Source organism: Colobus angolensis, unplaced genomic scaffold (assembly GCF_000951035.1).
Source record: "Colobus angolensis palliatus isolate OR3802 unplaced genomic scaffold, Cang.pa_1.0 Scaffold1, whole genome shotgun sequence".
NCBI classification, from domain to species: Eukaryota; Metazoa; Chordata; class Mammalia; order Primates; family Cercopithecidae; genus Colobus; species Colobus angolensis.
Window position 1 is genome coordinate 16,263,588 of NW_012110918.1, and position 18,481 is coordinate 16,282,068.

The 18,481-nt window shown below is 55.3% G+C and overlaps 1 protein-coding gene across 1 annotated transcript in view; it reads right to left on the minus strand.

Annotated features, from left to right (window-relative positions):
* TBC1D16 (TBC1 domain family, member 16) overlaps positions 1-15,279 on the minus strand; it is a 78,566-nt gene extending 63,287 nt beyond the window's left edge. The window contains exons 1-2 of the mRNA XM_011957835.1: positions 15,032-15,279; positions 12,142-12,739 (exon numbers count right to left, since the gene is read on the minus strand). Of these exons, the coding sequence (XP_011813225.1) occupies positions 12,142-12,739; positions 15,032-15,212 (779 nt within the window). The 5' untranslated portion in view covers positions 15,213-15,279. The remainder of the gene's footprint in view (positions 1-12,141; positions 12,740-15,031) is intronic.
* Positions 15,280-18,481: the final 3,202 nt, after the last annotated feature.

Below are 18,481 nucleotides of genomic sequence, written 5' to 3' on the forward strand. Positions count from 1 at the left end.
CAAGCCCAGTCCTGCCCCTTAATTCCTCCACTTTTTTTTTTTTTTTTTTTTTTTGAGATGGGGTCTCACTCTGTCACTCAGTTTGGAGGGCAGTGGTGCCATCTAAGCTCACTGCAACCTCCACCTACTGGGCTCAAGCAATCCTCCTGCCTCAGCCCCCCAAGTAGCTGGGACTACAGGTGTGAGCCACCATGCCCGGCTAGTTTTTGTATTATTATTATTCTTTTATTTTATTTTATTATTTTCTTAGAGACAAGGTTTCACCATGTTGCCCAGGCTGGTCTCCTGAGCTCAAGTGATCCACCCGCCTCGGCCTCCCACAGTGCTGGGGTTACAGGTGTGAGCCACTGCGCCCGGCCCAGGCTGGCTTCTTTCATGTAGGGATGTACATCTCAGCATCCTCCACATCTGCTCAAGGCTTGACAGCTCATTTCCTTTCATTGATAAACAATATTCCCTTGCGGGGATGTGCCACTGTTCCCTCATCCACCCACCACTGGAGAGCATCCTGACTGCTTCCACTGCACCTGTATGAAGGAAGCGGTTACAAACACCTGTGTGCAGGTTTCCGTGTGAAGGATGGTTTTGAACATTTTTAAATGTTGAAAAAAATCCAGAGGAGAATATTTCACAACACATGAAAATTATATGAAATTCCACTTTCAGTATCCTTAATAAAATGCGAATGGGGCCGGGCACGGTGGCTCACGCCTGTAATCCCAGCACTCTGGGAGGCCGAGGCAGGTGGATCACCTGAGGTCAGGAGTTTTGAGATCAGCCTGGCCAACATGGCGAAACCCCGTCTCTAGTAAAAATACAAAAATTAGCCGGGTGTGGTGGTGCGCACCTATAGTCCCAGCTAGTCGGGAGGCTGAGGCAGGAGAATTACTTGAACTCGGGAGGTGGAGGTTGCAGTAAGCCAAGATCACACCACTGTACTCCAGCCTGGGCAGCAGAGCGAGATACTGTCTCGAAAAAAAAAAAAAAATTTAATGGAACACAGCCATGCCAGTTAACATACCTTGTGTGGTGGCTTCTATGCTACAAGGGCAGAGTTGAAAAGCTGCAGCCAAGACCATTTGGCCCCCAAAGCAGAAAATACTTGCTGTCTGGCCCACTAGCCAACCCCTGGAATAGACAATTACAATTCCCAACTTTGAAAGGCCAGGAAGAAAACCAACCCAAATGATAACGGCAACACCAGAGGGATCAAAGATCACAAACAAATATTTCCCTTCTGCCTTCCCCCCAAATTTCTTTTCTTTTCTTTTTTTTTTTTTGAGACGGAGTCTCACTCTGTCGCCCAGGCTGAAGTGCAGTGGTGTGATCTCGGCTCACTGCAAGCTCCGCCTCCTGGGTTCAAGCGATTCTCCTGTCTCAGCCTCCTAAGTAGCTGGGACTACAGGCATCCATCACCACGCCCGGCTAATTTTTGTATTTTTTAGTAGAGACGGGGTTTCGCTATGTTGGCCAGGCTGGTCTTGAAATCCTGACCTCAGGTGATCCGCCCGCCTTGGGCCCTCAAAGTGCTGGGATTACAGGCGTGAACCACCGAGCCTGGCCACCCTCAAATTTCTTTCTTTTTCTTTTTTTTGAGACAGAGTCTCGCTTTGTTGCCCAGGCTGGAGTGCAGTGGTGCGATCTCGGCTCACTGTAAGCTCCACCTCCCGGGTTCACGCCATTCTCCTGCCTCAGCCTCCCAAGTAGCTGGGACTACAGGCGCCCGCCACCAGGCCCAGCTAATTTTTTGTATTTTTAGTAGAGACGAAGTTTCACCGTGTTAGCCAGGATGGTCTCTATCTCCTGACCTCGTGATCCGCCCACCTCAGCCTCCCAAAGTGCCACCCTCGAATTTCTAAAATGAGCACAATCTCTTTTGTCTCTTCTGACGCCCGTTTCTACAGCGTCTTTGCCGGGGCCCCAGGGACTGTCCCCTGTCTAGGACTCCTGACCAGACTCACTCGCTCAGCTCTAAGGGTCAACGAGGCTGGGCCATGAGGAGCAACTGACACGACAGAAACGAGGGGTTGCTCAGGGCCCTGATTGTGTTTGGTTTTTCGCTTTTTATTCTTAACCAGAGTCACTGCTCAGCCATCACTTTGCACTGGAGGCTTGAGCTCTGCGTCACCCTTTCCCGAAACAGGGTGATGACCACGCTGACATCAGGCTCTGTGTCTGGGATTCAGGTCGGCACCCATAGAGCATGTGCCGTGGTGAACGGTGCTCCCCCGAGATTCGTGTCCACATAGGAGCTCCCAGTGTGGCCTCATTCAGAAATAGGGTCTCAGCAGATGTCACCAAGCTAAGACGAGGTCACCCTGGATTCGGGTGGGCCCTATCTAATGACTGGCATCCGTATGAGAAGAAGAGAGGGCACACAAAGGGACATACCCTGTCCATGTGGCAACAGAGGCAGAGGTCAGAACGATGCGGCCACAAGCCAAGGAATGCCTGCAGCCACCCAAATTGGAAGAGACCAATTTGGAGGGACCCTCCCCTAGACCTTCCAGAGAGAGGGTGGCTCTGCAGACACCTTGATTTTGGACTTCTGGCCTCTAGGACTGTGAGAGAATAAATCACTCTTGTTTCAAGAACCCAGTTTGTGGTCCTTGGTCACAGCAGCCCCGGGACACTGATACAAGCACATCCAACGGGGCTGGCAACTCAGTCAGATACACAGTGATGATGACTGTTTACCTGCCCTGTACTGAGCTCTCTGCGCAGAGCTTTACATGCACAGCCTTCCTGAACCCCCATAATGCCCCAACTTCACAGAGGAGTAAACTGAGGCACAGCGTGGTTCAACATCATCCACGGCCACCCCCTGGGGGTCCTGAGTGGGGCTTGGATTCACAGCTGGGCCTCTGACCAAAGCTTGCCCACTTACAGGCCTCGCCCAGCCAAGCCCGCCAGCCCCTTCCCTGCCTAGACATCATGTGTGAGCCAAACAGCCACGCCAGAGTCGCACACCAGAGGGCTGGGCACAGTGGTGTCCCGGCCGAATTCTTTGGCAGCCCCTTCAAGCTCCCGGAGCTGAGGGGCAGCCAGGGAGGGGCCAGTGCTCGGCTGGGCGCCTGCTTGGCCTCTCCACCTGGCAGTGAGACTCCCGGGGCGAGGCCACGTCCTGTGGCCATTTCTAGACTGACCATGGCCACACGCCAGTCCATGGGGCTTAGACCAGCCAGCTGCCCTTCCTGTAACAGCTTCCCTCGGACCCCTGGCATCGGCCACCCTCTGGGCGCAGGCAGAGCAGCTGGTAGTGGCCACCTTGGCTTGGGCGGGGGGGAGTCTGGGGGAGGGAGGAACGCCACACAGAGCCTGCCAAGTGCTACAGAAACAAGACGAGATTAGTCTGAACGACACACAGAACAGATTGCAGGGTGTCGGGCAATGGGATGTTTTAAAGAAATAAATCTCAGCTCCCGGTTACAGAAGCACAAACAAACCCAAACAACAGATCTTCAGGAGCTGCTGGCTTCCCGGCTGCCAGGCTGTGCTGGGGCCCGGGAGGGGTGGGCGGGGGTTCCTGGAGCATCCTCAGGGGGCGGCGGGCGCTCTCAGGGCATCCCCGGGCACCCTGGGTGGCCCAAGACTGGGATCGGTGACTTGATCCTGAAATTTGGGAGGAATGGAGGATGCAGCCCTCCCAGCTCCTGGCCATCCCACCTCTGAGGTCTCTCTGGGACCCAGTTGTCCCTCCCCTGGGTGGCGGCAGCACCTGGATATCTGTGCTGCACCCACCCCTGGTCCCCGCTGCTGCTGGAGTGGCCCCTAAGACATGCACGGCCCACCCTCCCCACTCACTCCTTGCCCCTCTCCTGGATATCTGTGCTGCACCCACCCCTGGTCCCTGCTGCTGCTGGAGTGGCCCCTAAGACATGCACGGCCCACCCTCCCCGCTCACTCCTTGCCCCTCTCCTTGCTGTCTCCTACCCTGGACCCTCTCACGTGCCCTTCTCTCCACCCCCTGCCTCCCAATCCCTTCCTCGTCCCCCGCTTCGTGTCCCCCTCTCTCCTGCTCTGGGCTCTGATTTGCTGGGCAGCTGCTGCACCCCGGAACAGAGACGGGAAGGGCAAAGCGCATCCTGATTCGTGTGCCACTGCTCACTTCTTTGCCCACCTCTAGGAGTTTCTCATCTGCCTCGGGCTTGCCTGGAGGGTTGGGCAGAAAAGGAATGGCAGGAAACGCAGACCGGATCCAGAGCCCGAGCAGACCTTCGCGAGGCCAGGATGACACCCCCAGGGCCTTCCGTGGGAGCTCCTGCAAGGATGCTTCCCAGCAATGGGTCCTGGCCCACCGAGTGCACTGATTCTAGCTTATTCTCAGAGACTGGACTCTTCCCCAAGAGCCTCATTTCTGTCCTCTGTGCTGTGTGGGAGGACAGGGGCCGTTACACCAACAATGAATGATAACGCCATTAATAATTCAGCCACTGCTACTGATACTCGATCGACAGGGAGCCTGTTCCTCCTAAAGGCAAAAAGCACTTAGATGCCGTTTATTTCTGCCTCACATGCCCTGCGGGGTGGGCCGGCACCTGCCAGGGAAGCCATGTGAGGTGGGGAATGGCCGCCCCTTGGGGTCTGCTGTCCAAGCACTGATCGGCTCCAGGTGAACCCTTGTGCCATTGCCCCCATGACAGCGGCCACCCTGAGGGAGTAAAGGAGTCTTATCTTATCATCTTACCTTTCCCCCATTACTTTTGTCAGAATTTTTCGGGCCTGTCCTGTTGGGAGGGTTGCTACGTTTCTAGGGTCCACCTTCCATCCTCCCAGGAACATTCCATCCAGAAGCCTCCCACTGTGACTCTCAAACTTCACATTCATTGGAGATAAAGAAAGACCAAAGTCCAGTTGCTTGGCCACATCCTCTGTGTTTCCAGGGCGTGGTGACCACACACAGTGGGGCATAGGCACAGGACCGCGTGCATTGCAGGACACTCTGCTGACAGCACTGGCCCAGGCACTGGGAGGACCCTGCGAGGAAGCACCCGGGCACGGTGGCGCATGTAGGGAACACCACGCGGCCTTGATAGGCGCTCTCCAGAGAGAAAACTCAGGTCCCAGCAGGGGTTATGGAGAAGAAAGTCTTCTCTGCCTGCAGGTGGGCTGGGGTTTCAGCAGGAGAGAGGAGAACATTCCAGCAGCAGGGAGCAAGGTGGGAAGTGGCGATGCTTGGGGTGAGGTGTCCAGTTTGTGTGCAGGAAAGGGCAAGAGGAAAGAGGGAGGGCAGGGGGTCCCAGCAGGACCCCGGGGTGGGCAGCACATTGCTCCTGGCCCTTGCCCACCTGTGGCCACACCAACCTGCTTGGACTAAGTCTGACCTGGCAGGAACTGCATGACAGAAACCACAGTACTAAGTCGCCAAACCCTGAAGCCAGGCCACCCAGCCCATCCCAACACCCAAACACCGTCTTGCCTAGACTGGCTGCCTCGAGAACGCATGCCGGGAAAGACAAGAGGACCTGGGGAGAGAGAGAATGAAACGCTCACTTCCCCGGGGGAGGCCCCGCTGGCGGCACGGGACCTAAGGTGGCAGGCCGGTGGCACGGGTGTCACTGGACGGACCTCAGTGACCAGCTCACCCTGGAGGCCTCTCCATTAATTAGCAAGCATGAAGGGCAGTGGGAGATGCTAAGCCTGCCCAAATGTGCAGGGTTCTCCCTGTCTATTTTTATACATTGGTTTTCATCTTAAGCTTAATATAATCCTAGAATAACATTTTTGAAAACAGAAAAATTTTTTTAAAAAGTGCTCATAATCACACCAGGCTAATACATGAACACATCTTCCTCTCAACCTCTGCCATCCACTGCCGTGGCCACTGACCACAGGTGCTATTCCAGTCTATATTAATCAAGGCCGGGCACGTGGCTCATGCCTGTAATCCCAGCATTTCGGGAGGCCCAGGCAGGAGGGTCACTTGAGCCTAGGAGTTTGAGACCAGCCTGGGCAACACAGTGAGACTCTGTCTCTAAAAAATAAAATAAAATAAATGAACTGGGCATGGTGGCGCACGCCTGCAATCCCAGCGACTCGAGAGGCTGAGGTGGGAGGATCACTCGAGCCCGGGAGGTCGAAGCTGCAGTGAGCTGTGATTGTGCTGCCACCACTGCATGCCGGCCTGAGCCATAGAGTGAGACTGTCTCTAAAAACGAAATTTTAAAACATTTTTAAATTAAAAACAATTTTATTAATCCATATTATGCAAAATTAAAAATTCGGTTGCTCGGTTGCACTTGCACCATTTCAAGGGTTCAAGAGCTGCATGAAGCCAGCGGCCGCTGTGCAGGACAGCGCAGACCTGGGTTCTGTCGGTCCTGGCAGAAGCCCTGCTGGGCAGCCCTACCCTGAGAGCCTCATCCGCACCTCAGGCCTCTTCACAGAGTTCAACTGCAATGTGCAGAATCATAACCTGTTTCCTGCTTTGTGTCTGATTCACTGTAAATTTCTACTGCGCAACACAGCACGGACTGTTTGACAGTCCTTGTCAATCCCACATCTTCTTCTATCTGGCAGCACTGAGCTTCTGAACCTTTTACGGGTCACAGACCTTTTGGGAAGTCAGATGGTGCCCCCTCCTCATATAAAAAAAGTGGGGTAAGATTTCAGGGGTGGCCAGGCGCAGTGGCTCAAGCCTGTAATCCCAGCACTTTGGGAGGCCGAGACGGGCGGATCACGAGGTCAGGAGATCGAGACCATCCTGGCTAACACAGCGAAACCCCGTCTCTACTAAAAAATACAAAAAACTAGCCGGGTGAGGTGGCGGGCGCCTGTAGTCCTAGCTACTTGGGAGGCTGAGGCAGGAGAATGGCATAAACCTGGGAGGCAGAGCTTGCGGTGAGCTGAGATCTGGCCACTGCACTCCAGCCGGGCGACAGAGCAAGACTCTGTCTCAAAAAAAAAAAAAAAAGATTTCAGGGGCTTGTGAGCCCAGGTTTGGAAACTCCCCGATCCAATAGAGGGATCTTAGAGAGACCTTAGTCGATCCACCTCCTCTGCTATTGGATTCTTACGATCTGCTCCTTTTTCTCCACTGTAAGGAATACCACAGTGAACATCTTCATGCAGATGCTTTTGTCTTTCTACTTTTTTTTTTCTTTTGAGACAAGGTCTAGCTCTGTCACCCAGGCTGGAGTGCAGGGGCGCCATCTCGGCTCACTGCAACCTCTGCCTCCCAAGTTCAAGCAATTCTCTTCCTTCAGCTTCCCAAGTAGCTGGGATTATAGGCACATGCCACCACGCTGAACTAATTTTTGTATTTTTAGTTGAGATGGGGTTTCACTGTGTTGGCCACGCTGGCCTTGAACTCCCAACCTCAAGTGATCTGCCCGCCTTAGCCTCCCAAAGTGCTGGAATTATAGGCTTGAGCTACATGCTGGCCACTTTGGCCTTTCTATCTGTAATTTGGATTCTTTCTTAGGATGAGGTCCAGAAGACACATTTTCACTTAGGGAGCAGAATCTAGTATTTGTTTTGTTTTGTTTTGACAAGGTCTCACTCTGTCACTCAGGCTTGAGTGCACTGGTGCGATCATGGCTCACTGCAGTCTCCACCTCCCAGGCTCAAGCAGTCCTCCTGCCTCAGCCTCTGGAGTAGCTGGGACCAAAGGTGTGCACCACCACACCCAGCTAATTTTTTTCTTTTTTGGTAGAGACGGGGTCTCTCTATGTTTCCCAGGCTTGTTTCAGCTCTTTATCCAGGTCATTCATGCACATCCCCAGGGCAGGGCCAGCGGACACGGTGCCGGCCCCATGGTGCCCCGTTTTCCCACACCCTCGCCCAACTGGCCTTTTAGGCTGGACGGTACCTTCCAGCACAGAAACCAAGGGCAGGATGACCAGTCGTGCCTGGTGGCCACCCTCCCCAGCACACCCCAGAGCCTTGCTTTCTGACACTGAGGAGGGTACAGGACCAAGATAGCTCAGGACTCACCCCCGGCTCGGGGAAGCTCAGGGTCTTGGGGTCTCAGCGCGGGGAGGCAGGACTTTGCACTGGCGACAGCAGCTCTCCTTATCAGCCCATCCCCCAAGTCAGCCTTGAATACTCACTTGGTCAAGGATTTCCAGGCCGTCGCTGGACTGGGGGCTGGGGGTTCCAAAGGAGACCCCTGGGTTTGGTAGGTGGGCTCACCCTCCAGCATCCAGGCCCCGCCTGGCCATACTCTACAGGTAGCACACGAATGTGGGCAGCCCGGGGGACACTTTTCTGACCCCTCAGCTCTTCTGTGAACTACTTGCCAAATAACCATATGGGGGGGGAACCCTCGCCCCCCCCGGGGGGGGTGGGGGCGTTGTCTTTCCTGGCCAATCCCAGCCAGACACGCAGCCTGCAAGTGCAGGTCTTCAGATCCACCACTAGAGGGAGCCCTCGAGCCGGCCTACCTGCTCTGCCCTCCCGGGGGACTCAACCACACAGTTAATTATTGATAGATGTCCCACCCCTCAGAGTGGCGATGGGTGCACCCGAGTCCTCACCAACACCCCTGGAGAGTGGCCAGTCCTCTGGGGGCCTCGAGACGAGGTTTTACCATTTTCCTCAGGCTGGTCTTGAACTCCGAGGCTCAAGCGATCCACCCACCTTGGCCTCCCAAAGTGCTGGGATTACAGGCATGAGTCACAGCGCCCGGCCTCCGTATCTACTTTTTAAAAATAAAAAGAAAGCTCCCAGCAGTCTGTCTTGGAGACAGGCTATTTTCACTCCAGCCTTGGACCGAAGCACACACTTCCGGAGGAGTGAGGAGAGTCCCATCCACATCCACCCCGTCCCGGCACAAAGCTGCACCTCGCCACGTTCAGCGAGCCCCGCCTGGACTGGGCTGACACAGGCCTGAGGAGTGAGCCGCACCAAGCCCGCAGCCACGTGGCCAAGAGGCATTTTCTGAGCCTTCATCAGGAGCAGGGCCAGGCTGCGGTAAGCACCCCCAGTCACGGTCTCCGGGTGGGGATGAGTCCCAGGCCAGGCTCGCTGACCCCATGCCCCAGGCTGGTACTCAACCCTCATGCCAACTCTACCCTACAAGGGGATTCTTTTTTTTTTTTTTTTTTTTTGAGACGGAGTCCCGCTCTGTCGCCCAGGCTGGAGTGCAGTGGCCAGATCTTGGCTCACTGCAAGTTCTGCCTCCCGGGTTTACGCCATTCTCCTGCCTCAGCCTCCAGAGTAGCTGGGACTACAGGCGCCCGCCACCTCGCCCGGCTAGTTTTTTTGTATTTTTTTAGTAGAGACGGGGTTTCACCATGTTAGCCAGGATGGTCTCGATCTCCTGACCTTGTGATCCACCCGTCTCGGCCTCCCAAAGTGCTGGGATTACAGGCTTGAGCCACCGCGCCCAGCCTGCAAGGGGGTTCTTGGCCCCATTTCACACTCGTGAGGAATCTGTGTTTTGGACGTGGGAGGTTAACGGCCACAAGATCACACACAACTCGGGGTGATGCCAGGACTGGAAACAGATGTGTCGGACCCCAAAATTTACTCCTGCACCACCATCTGCCTCCCAGCAGTTGGGGACGGACAGGCGGACGGGGTACCTCAGTGGGGGCTCGAGTGTCAGAGCAGAGAAGGGGGCCATGGGGAGTGCCCTCCTCAGCCCAGGGCTGGGGGGAATAGAGAAGCCTCCACCAAAAGCTGACACGAAGGTGCCCCGCCCCAGGAGCTGAGTCTCAAACATACAAGCTGGCCGGTTAGGAGAGAGTAGGAGGAAGAAGCCCAGGCCGAGGGGATCCCCGGCCAAAGGCATGAGGCAGAGAGAGCCCCACGAGATCTAGAGGCAGAGAGGAAGACGAACTTGGAGGTGTGCACAGTGCGGGGGCAGGGAGGGAGGTGGCATCGCTCAGCAGGGCCAGATGGTGGTGGGTCTTCGACCCCGAGTGAAGGAGATGACGCTTCATCCTGAAAATGATGGGAGGTCCCTGGCGGGTCCCAGGCAGAGGGGCAGCTTGGCTTCCAGAGTGAGTGTACAGCACCCCTGTCCGCTGCTCACTGATGTCAATACACCCCTACCTCAGTTGTGACAAAAAGTGTCTCCTAGCATTGCCACACACCCCTGGGGACAGACTCAGCCCTGGGTGAGAATCACTGCTCTAGAAGTACCTGGTGGCACCTGGGCATCAGCGTTGTATAAAGGTTCCCCCAGGAGCACCCCACATGCAGCCAGGTTGGAGAACCAGCAAGGCGGAGGGCGGGGAAAGGGGAACCGGGGTGCATTCTCACAATACCCCCAGCAAGTGGATATTACCAGCCTCATCTTACAAACAGGGAAACCGAGTCTCCAAGAAGAGAAAGAAGTTCCCAGGTTCACACTTACCAGGGGTGCCAGGACTCAACCAGCACTGAACTCCCTAACTCCTAAACCTGAGCTCCCTACGAGATGGGGCTGCTGGACAGAGAGCTGACTGGCCAGGTTCTGGTTGTGGTTCTGCCACGGAGTCCTCAGCCCCAAGACCGTAGGCCAACCCCACCACCTGTCTGGGACACAGCTGGGACCTTCCCCTCGCCTGGGCCCTGGGGATGCGGGGACGTGGGGACGCCCGCAGGTTCTGCTGCACTGTCGGCCCGGCACCACCAGGGGGAGCTCCGACTGAGTCCGGCCAGCGGGACCCAGGCCAGGACCAGTGTTCGGTCCCCCGCCCCCACCACCCCCTCGGGTTCCCTGGCCCCTGACGCCACCCAGCTCAGCAAGCCTCCTGGGACCTGGAGTCCTCGGTCACGGCTCACGGCTTCCTTTTATCTGCACTCTCAAATAATTGAGATGAATGTTATCGGTTCACCCTGGGGCTCTAATGGACTGCATCTTATTGGAGGGATAAAATCAGGGAAGAACCAGTCCCACAGTCACCCCTGCTGAGGCCAGCAAAGCCTGAGTCCCTACGTCATGCCCTGCCACTCCCTGGCTTAATCGGCCCGGGGTGACCTTTTATGCTGCAGCCCTGGGGCAGACCCAGCTGGGTTCACATCCCAGGTTGGCCCAGGCACTGGCTGGGTGATGCCTGGCAAGTTGCTGACCTTCTCTGAGCCACCCTTTCCCCTTCGATAGCAGGGGATAATGTGAGGGCCCACCTCACAGGGCGTGGGGCTGTGGAAAGCACACACGTGCACCATCCACAGCCCATGGTGTCCAGCGCCCAGGCAAGGCCTGCACCACCCACGTCCAGCATGGGCCCAGCTCACACCACGAGCTCAACAGTTAATGACCTGCTCGCTGACTGATGTCAGTTCTTACTGTTGTCTGTGGTCACCACCATTATTCGCCTAGAAATCTAATGAGCGTAAGGACCACGGCCAGGGCATAGGAAGGGGCTGTGGAAGTAGATGCAGGGCCCCTGTGCTGGCTGTGGGGCTCCGGGCCTATGCGACCACACTGGCACTCACCCCAAGGCCATGGGGACCCTTGTGGCACCATGCAACGCTCCCCACTCAGGAAAGTCTCTTTGGGTTCCAAGGCCCAGGGAAACCCCCACAGGGCATGGGTCCAACTCTAACTCCTGCAAGCGTGGCCACCAAGGAGTCCAGGTACTCCGGCTGGACTCCCCCGGGTGCAGAGCGGCTGCCGAGTCAGGTGAATATGGTCAACACTGCCCCGGGACTACGTTCCATCCTCCACAGTTATGAGAAAGAGGGAGGCTGACACCTCCGGGGACCACAGGGGGCCAGGTCACGTGCCTGGTGGGCTTCAGGGCAGAGCGGGGAGCTAAGGACCAAGCAGAGCAGCACATCTGGGCTTGGGCCAGCCCTGTGCGTGAGCCTAATGATGCCACCCGGGCCTCTCGAGCACTTGCTTGAGGACTGACAGTCTCCTGCCTCTCTGGCGATGGGAACAGAAGGGACAAGAACTCCTGGGGGCTTGGCCTTGGTCAGGGACCTGTCAGACCTGGCAGGGCGTTTAGTCCTAGTAAGGCTCAAGGAGAGAGAAGAATGTGGATGCCCTGGCGCACCCTTCACAGTCCTCTTGGTGGAGTGGAAAGTGGGGACTCCCTGCTGAAACCCTCGCCTCGGGGAGGGGCTCCTGCCACAGCCAGTCACAGGCAGGTCGGGCAGATGCCTCCAGCGCTCACCTAGCATCACAGGTGATGCAGGTGACTGCTTCCTGCCCAGGTCAGGCCTTGGGGGCCTCCCGAGAGGCCACACCCAGAACCAGGAACTCACCTGCTATCGCTTTCCAGAAACACGGAGCCGCGGCTCTCGGCCAGTGCCGTGCTGATGGGCGAGAGGCAGAAGGGCGAGGAGAAGGCATCTGAGTCTGAGTCGAAGGAGCTGTCTCTGCTCACGCCCTCAGCTGACAGTTCCAAGGAGCCATCCTCCTCCCCAGCCTCGGGCCGCAGCTCCTGCCCCTCCTCGGTGACATCCTGCGGACTGACTGTCGACAAGATCCCAGAGGGGCTGCGGGCAGGCCGCGAGGCCGGCTGGGCACCATCCACCCCCAAGCCCTGAGCCAGCTTCTCCTCGTCCTCCGGCGCAGGGCTGGCGAGCACGCCGTCCGGAATGCTCTGGGCCACCACCAGGATGTCCTCATCTTTTGGGGTCAGGGTGGGCCGCAGCTCCGTGGGGGAGGGCTGGTGGGAGGCTCCTGAGCTCCGGGTGCGCCGGCCCCGAGGGTGGGGTGCCTTGCGAACGGGGGAGCTCTCGGGCGTGATGTAGCGTAGGGCCTCCTCGTCCTGCCTCTGGATGCGGGAGTTGGGGACCCACGCCAAGATGAGGGTGGCTCCCAGCATCTCATCTTTCTCCATGTACAAGCACAGGTAACCTGTGAGGAGCCAGGGGACGGTGTGTTAGAGGCCAGGAGGCTGTGGATGAGGCCCTTGTGGCACCTTTGGCGAGCTGCTCGGAGAGGCCACCGCCCTTTAGTGAAGTGCCAGTCCGGCCTCAGATACAGCCTGGCCCTAAGCAAAAACACCAGAGGGAAACTGGGGAGCTTGAAATGAATTCCAGCTACGCGTGTTTTCTAAGAACACACTTCTAGCAGATCCAGGGGGCACTGGTCCCCGAGCACCAGTCTGCCATGCGCCTTTCTTTTTGGTTTTTGGGTTTGTTTATTTTTTTCCTTTGAGACAGGGTCTCACTCTGTGTCTCAAGCTGGAGTGCAGTGGCACAATCTCAGCTCACTGCAACCTCCACCTCCCAGGCTCAAGCAATCCACCCACCTCAGCCTCCTGAATAGCTGGGACTACAGGTGCACACCACCACATCCAGCTAATTTTTTTTCTCTTTTTTTTTTTCTTTTTTTTAGAAATAAGGTTTCACTATGCTGCCCAAGCTAGTCTCAAATTCCTGAGCTCAAGTGAACCACCCACCTCAGCCTCCCCACGTGCTGGGATCACAGGTGATGAGCCATCAGTTCAGGCTTGCCACGCACTTTTCCAAGTACCAGGGGCTCTCCCTGTGTTCAGAGCCCCGACCCTGGCCCCAGGGCGCACCTGCCTAAGGCCTCCCTGTCTGTGTGAGCCCAGCAGCCCAGGTGCCCAGCTTCATGGCTTTACAGCACTGTTAGGAGGGATGGAGGCTGGAGACTTCATTCTATTTCACAAAAAGAATTCATCCAAGCTGGGTGGTATTTGGACCTTTTCCAATCATGAGTGGCACTCGTGGCGTTTTTAAAATGCAGGTTGTTGGAGGAAGGGGCCACCTTTAGAGGTGAGCATTGCCGTCACGCATGGGGTTGCTGGGGACATGGAGAGGAGCAATTTCTCCCAGGCTAGAGCAAGTGGGTGAGTGCTCAGTTCTGGGGGGAGTGGCATTTCCTAACACAGCATCAAGCAGCTTTGGGATATCCCGATTCCTGGGCCTCCCCCACCCAGTCTCCAGGTCTCCATAACTCAGACCCCTAGAATCTCCTAAGCACTGCTCCTGTTGCCAAGAGAAGCTGGGAGATTTGGGGAATGTCAGCCAGCTGTGCATTAGGGTAACATGAGCCTGAGGCTGAGAAGTGTTTCCACATCCCAGAAGCACGCAGCTTTGAGATCAGCAAGCGGGTCCGCAACGGCTGCTCCCCGGTCTCTCTCTAGAAGACCTCAGGCCAGGCGGCCTCTGGGTCAGGGGGCTGCATCGCCTAGAACCTGCACCCCTTTCTAGGGCACTCCAGAGAAGCCCCTGCCCACACAGCCGCAGCCAGCCAGCCAGTGGCTTTAAAGATACACTTATCAAGGCAGGGGGACAGAACACTCGCTTTAAATGTTTCATTGGCATAATTTAAACTTTTGTCTTGTTTAAAAATTTATTCAGTATTCGACTGAAACGTAATTTGTATAAAGTACCCAGATCTCACTGTAATGTGTAACTTTGTTTTTAAATAGAGATGAAGTCTAACTCTGTTGCCCAGGCTGGTATCAAACTCCTGGGTTCAAGCAATCCTCCCACCTCAGCCTTGTGAACCACCGTGCCCAGACGATAACTTTACTATTTTGCCATCTGTCTGGGGCTTCTGTCCGTACTCTTGCCCAGGCCAAGCAAATGTTAGGGTGTGCCAGTGCAGGCCACCGCTAGGCTGCAGGACCCTGAAATACCTTTTTAGCAGCCAGGGAAGGGGACGGCAACAGGAAGAAATGAGAAGAAAGAGTCCAAAGACTGCCCTGCAGCCCACCTCCACCGCAGACCGGCACTGTGCAGCCGAGAGTCCCTCAGCCTCTCTGAACACCGGCGTCCTTACCCACCTAAGAGGCCTGCTGGGGCCCTGGCCACGCCCATGAGGTGGTTGTGCAAATTAAATAAAGCAACAGATGAACAAAGCAATGCATTTATTTGTTGCAAGTCATTCACACGAATGACAAGGGGCCAGGCAGGCCTCAGGGATCACTAACCCATCTTTTTGTCCCTCCCTCTGGAAGCAGCAGGGCTGAGGGACTCACCCAGCCTGCCATGAGCCAGACTTAACAGCCCCAGACCCTCCTTCCGGGAGGACACCTGCAGTTAGTTACACATTCTGGAAAAGGAACCAAATGCACTTGTCTCTCTTATGTGCTGTGATCCAGGGCCTTTAGAGCCCTCACTCAGAAAATAACCTGGGCTGTGTGACCCTGGAGCCTCGCCTGCCCTGGCTCACCTGGGTGGTGCTCCCCCAGCCCCTGCAGCCCCTCCGGCGGGTGCACGCAGACATTGTTCTTGGAGTAGATGATCTCTCCATCCAGGACACAGGAGGACCCGCCACCGCTGCCACCAGGGGTGAGGGTCAGGAGGTCCGAGGCTTTGGAGGAGGCCCTGCGAAGGAGGCGGCCCAGAGACATTGCCGGGCAAGTGTTTCCATCCTCCGCACGCGTCAGCCCAGGCAGGGCTCGTCAAGACCCGCCTGGGGGAGGAAGAGAGAGGAGATGGTCAAGGTCGTGGACTTGCGACCTGTCTCACAGCAGTACGTGGCGCCTCGGCACCCAGTGGGTACTGGCTAACCACAGGAGTGCATCCTGCTGGTGCACAGCTCTATACGGGGTAGGCCACATTCTCCACCTGGGCCGGGCCACCCTGTCCATCGCAGGAGGCGGAGCAGCATCCCTCAGCTCTGGATGCCACTAGTACCTCCCTTCCCAGTACGACAACCAGAACATCTCCAGGCTTTGCCAAATGTGCCTTGGAGAACAAAATCCCTCCCAAGGAGAACCACTAAGCTACAGGAACCCTGTTCCCACCTCAGCAATTTCACAAAAACCTCCAGGCGTTCTCTTTTCTCAGTTTCCCACCTGTGTCAGCACAAATGAGCCCTTCCAATTCATTAAAAAGAAATTAACAGGCCGGGCGCGGTGGCTCAAGCCTGTAATCCCAGCACTTTGGGAGGCCGAAACGGGCGGATCACGAGGTCAGGAGATCGAGACCATCCTGGCTAACACGGTGAAACCCCGTCTCTACTAAAAATACAAAAAATTAGCCGGGCGAGGTGGCGGGTGCCTGTAGTCCCAGCTACTTGGGAGGCTGAGGCAGAAGAATCGCTTGAACCCAAGAGGCGGAGGTTGCAGTGAGCTGAGATCACATCACTGCACTCCAGCCTGGGCAACAGAGTGAGACTCTGTCTCAAAAAAACGAAAGAAGGAAAATTGATAAACAAAAGGATTAGTATCCAGAATATATAAAGAACTCCTATAAATTCATGATGAAAAGGAGCAACATCTCAACAGAAAAAAATTGGTGCTCCATACAAGAGGAAAACCAAAGAACTAATAAATATGTAAAGAGATTCTCAGTTTCAAACAAAAATTCAACACCCAACAGACCAGTAAAAAGCAATTTTATGTCTAAAAATACTGAGGATGAGGGAAAGGGGAGCTGTCACCAGTCCTGTCTCCTCCAAGGCGGGAGCAACATGGCAGGATCTGGCACCACTGAGAAGGCCCAAAGCCCCCTGAAATTCCTCTATTAGGAAATACCTGAGGGTGGTTCCTCAAACTGCAATTTGCAGCCCTATTGTAGATCCTGAAATCAATTTAGTGGGTCAACACCAGCATAAGAAGAAAAAAAGAAAAAAAAAATAGAAAATGCCCTTGAACTTTGGCCACAGGTAGGCTCAGCACTGTGTCAGGGAACTTCTGCCCCATGAGGACACACCAGTGTGGGTAAGACAACCTGGGACGTATGAAATGTATATATAATGTGTGCTGTGACCTAAAACATTTGATGACTGTGCCTGGAGAAACCCAAGGAGACACCTACTCAAATGCTTTGCAGCCAGTTTCTACCAAGAAAAATGAAACCACTGAACCTCTAGATAGCAGATAAGAACCAACTAGACTTCTGTACACACAAGGAGCTCACAAACGCACACAGCAAGCTGCGCCAAGGAACGAGCATCTCAGTGAAGAGGCAGGCACAGCTGGGCACAATGACTCATGCCTGTAATCCAAGCACTTTGGGAGGCCGAGGCAGGCGGATCACCTGAGGTCAGGAGTTCAAGATCAACCTGGTCAACATAGCAAAAGCCTGCCTCTACTAAAAATACAAAAATTAGCCAGGTGTGGTGGCACACGCCTGTAGTGCCAGCTACATGGGAGGCTGAGGCAGGAGAATTGCTTAAACCCAGGAGGTGGAGGTTTCAGTGAACTGAGATCACGCCACTGCACTCCAGCCTGGGTGACACAGCGAGACTCCATCTCAAAAAAAAAGAATTAGCAACTGGGAGTGAATAAACCAAATGTGGTACAAGGGGCGATTATTCTGCCTTGAAAAGTCTGACGCCTGCTATGGCATGGATGAACCCCAAAAACATTGCGCTAAGGGAAACAAACCAGTCACAAGAGACAAGGACTGCACGATTCTACTCGTGTGTTAACTACTAGAGTAGTTAAGTTCATAGAGACAGGAAGTGGAACGGTGGGTGCGAGGGGGTGAGGTGGGGGGAACGGGGAGGTCGTGTTTAAGGGGGACAGGGCTTCAGCTTGGGAGGATAAAAGCGTCCTGGAGGTGGACAGTGGCAGCGGCTCTGTCCACTGCCTACACTGAATGTACTCAATGCCACCGAACCTGATACTTAAAAATGGTTAAAGTGGTAAGTTTTACCTTGTATGTATTTTACCACAATAAAAAATTAAACATTATCAACTGGCAGAGGGTCTCCAGGAATATGATCTTGTTGTTTGAACTTTCTGCATTTTTCACATTTCTCCAAAGATCCAGAGCTGGCTAAGGGTGGTCCCTAAATCACCTCCTTTTCACCCCCAGCACTTGGCTAGGCTCTGAGACAGAGGGTGGGTGGGTAGCAGAACTGGCTCCCGCCCTGGCAGAAGGCAGGGGGCAGATGTCAGTGGTGATGGCCACCGTCCCAGGGCCAGACGGCTCAGCGCTCTCTGCCTCTCTGCTTCCCCTCCTCGGACCCCCTCCGTGCCTCAGCCTCCCGCAACCCTGTTTGTGTATTGCCAGTTGTCTCCATGGCTGCTGACTTCTCAAGCACAAAATATTCCAAAGACGTTCCAGCCAGCCCAGGAGTGGCCTTCCCATTCCCGAGTCTTTCCTCTGACAGATCTATCACTCCTGTCTCCCCATCTCACAGATCCCGGTGTCAACATCACTTCTGAAAATCAGCAGTTCTGGGGGTGGGGACCCAGCTCAGATTCTCACCTCCTCAGCCTTGAGCCACAGACGCCCTCTGCCTGATCTTGACCATCTCCAGGGCCCTCATCCATTCGGCTCTCCCTAGCCCACCCCTTCTTAGGCCCCCTCAACATGTCCAATGAAGGTGGCAGAAGAAGTCGACCGCTCGGTGCAGGGGTCAGCAAACTTGTTCTGCAAAAGGCCAGAGAGTAAATGCTTTGGGCTCTCTGGGCCAGAGAGTCTCTGTGGTGACCACTCAGCTCGGCCCTTGGAGTGCAGGAGCAGCCACAGACAGTAAATGATGGGCATGACTGTGACAGTGAAGCTTTACTGATAGACACCCAAGCTTAAATTCTAGATCATTTTGGCCGGGCGCGGTGGCCCAATCCCAGCACTTTGGGAGGCCAAGACGGGCGGATCACGAGGTCAGGAGATCGAGACCATCCTGGCTAACATGGTGAAACCCCGTCTCTACTAAAAAATA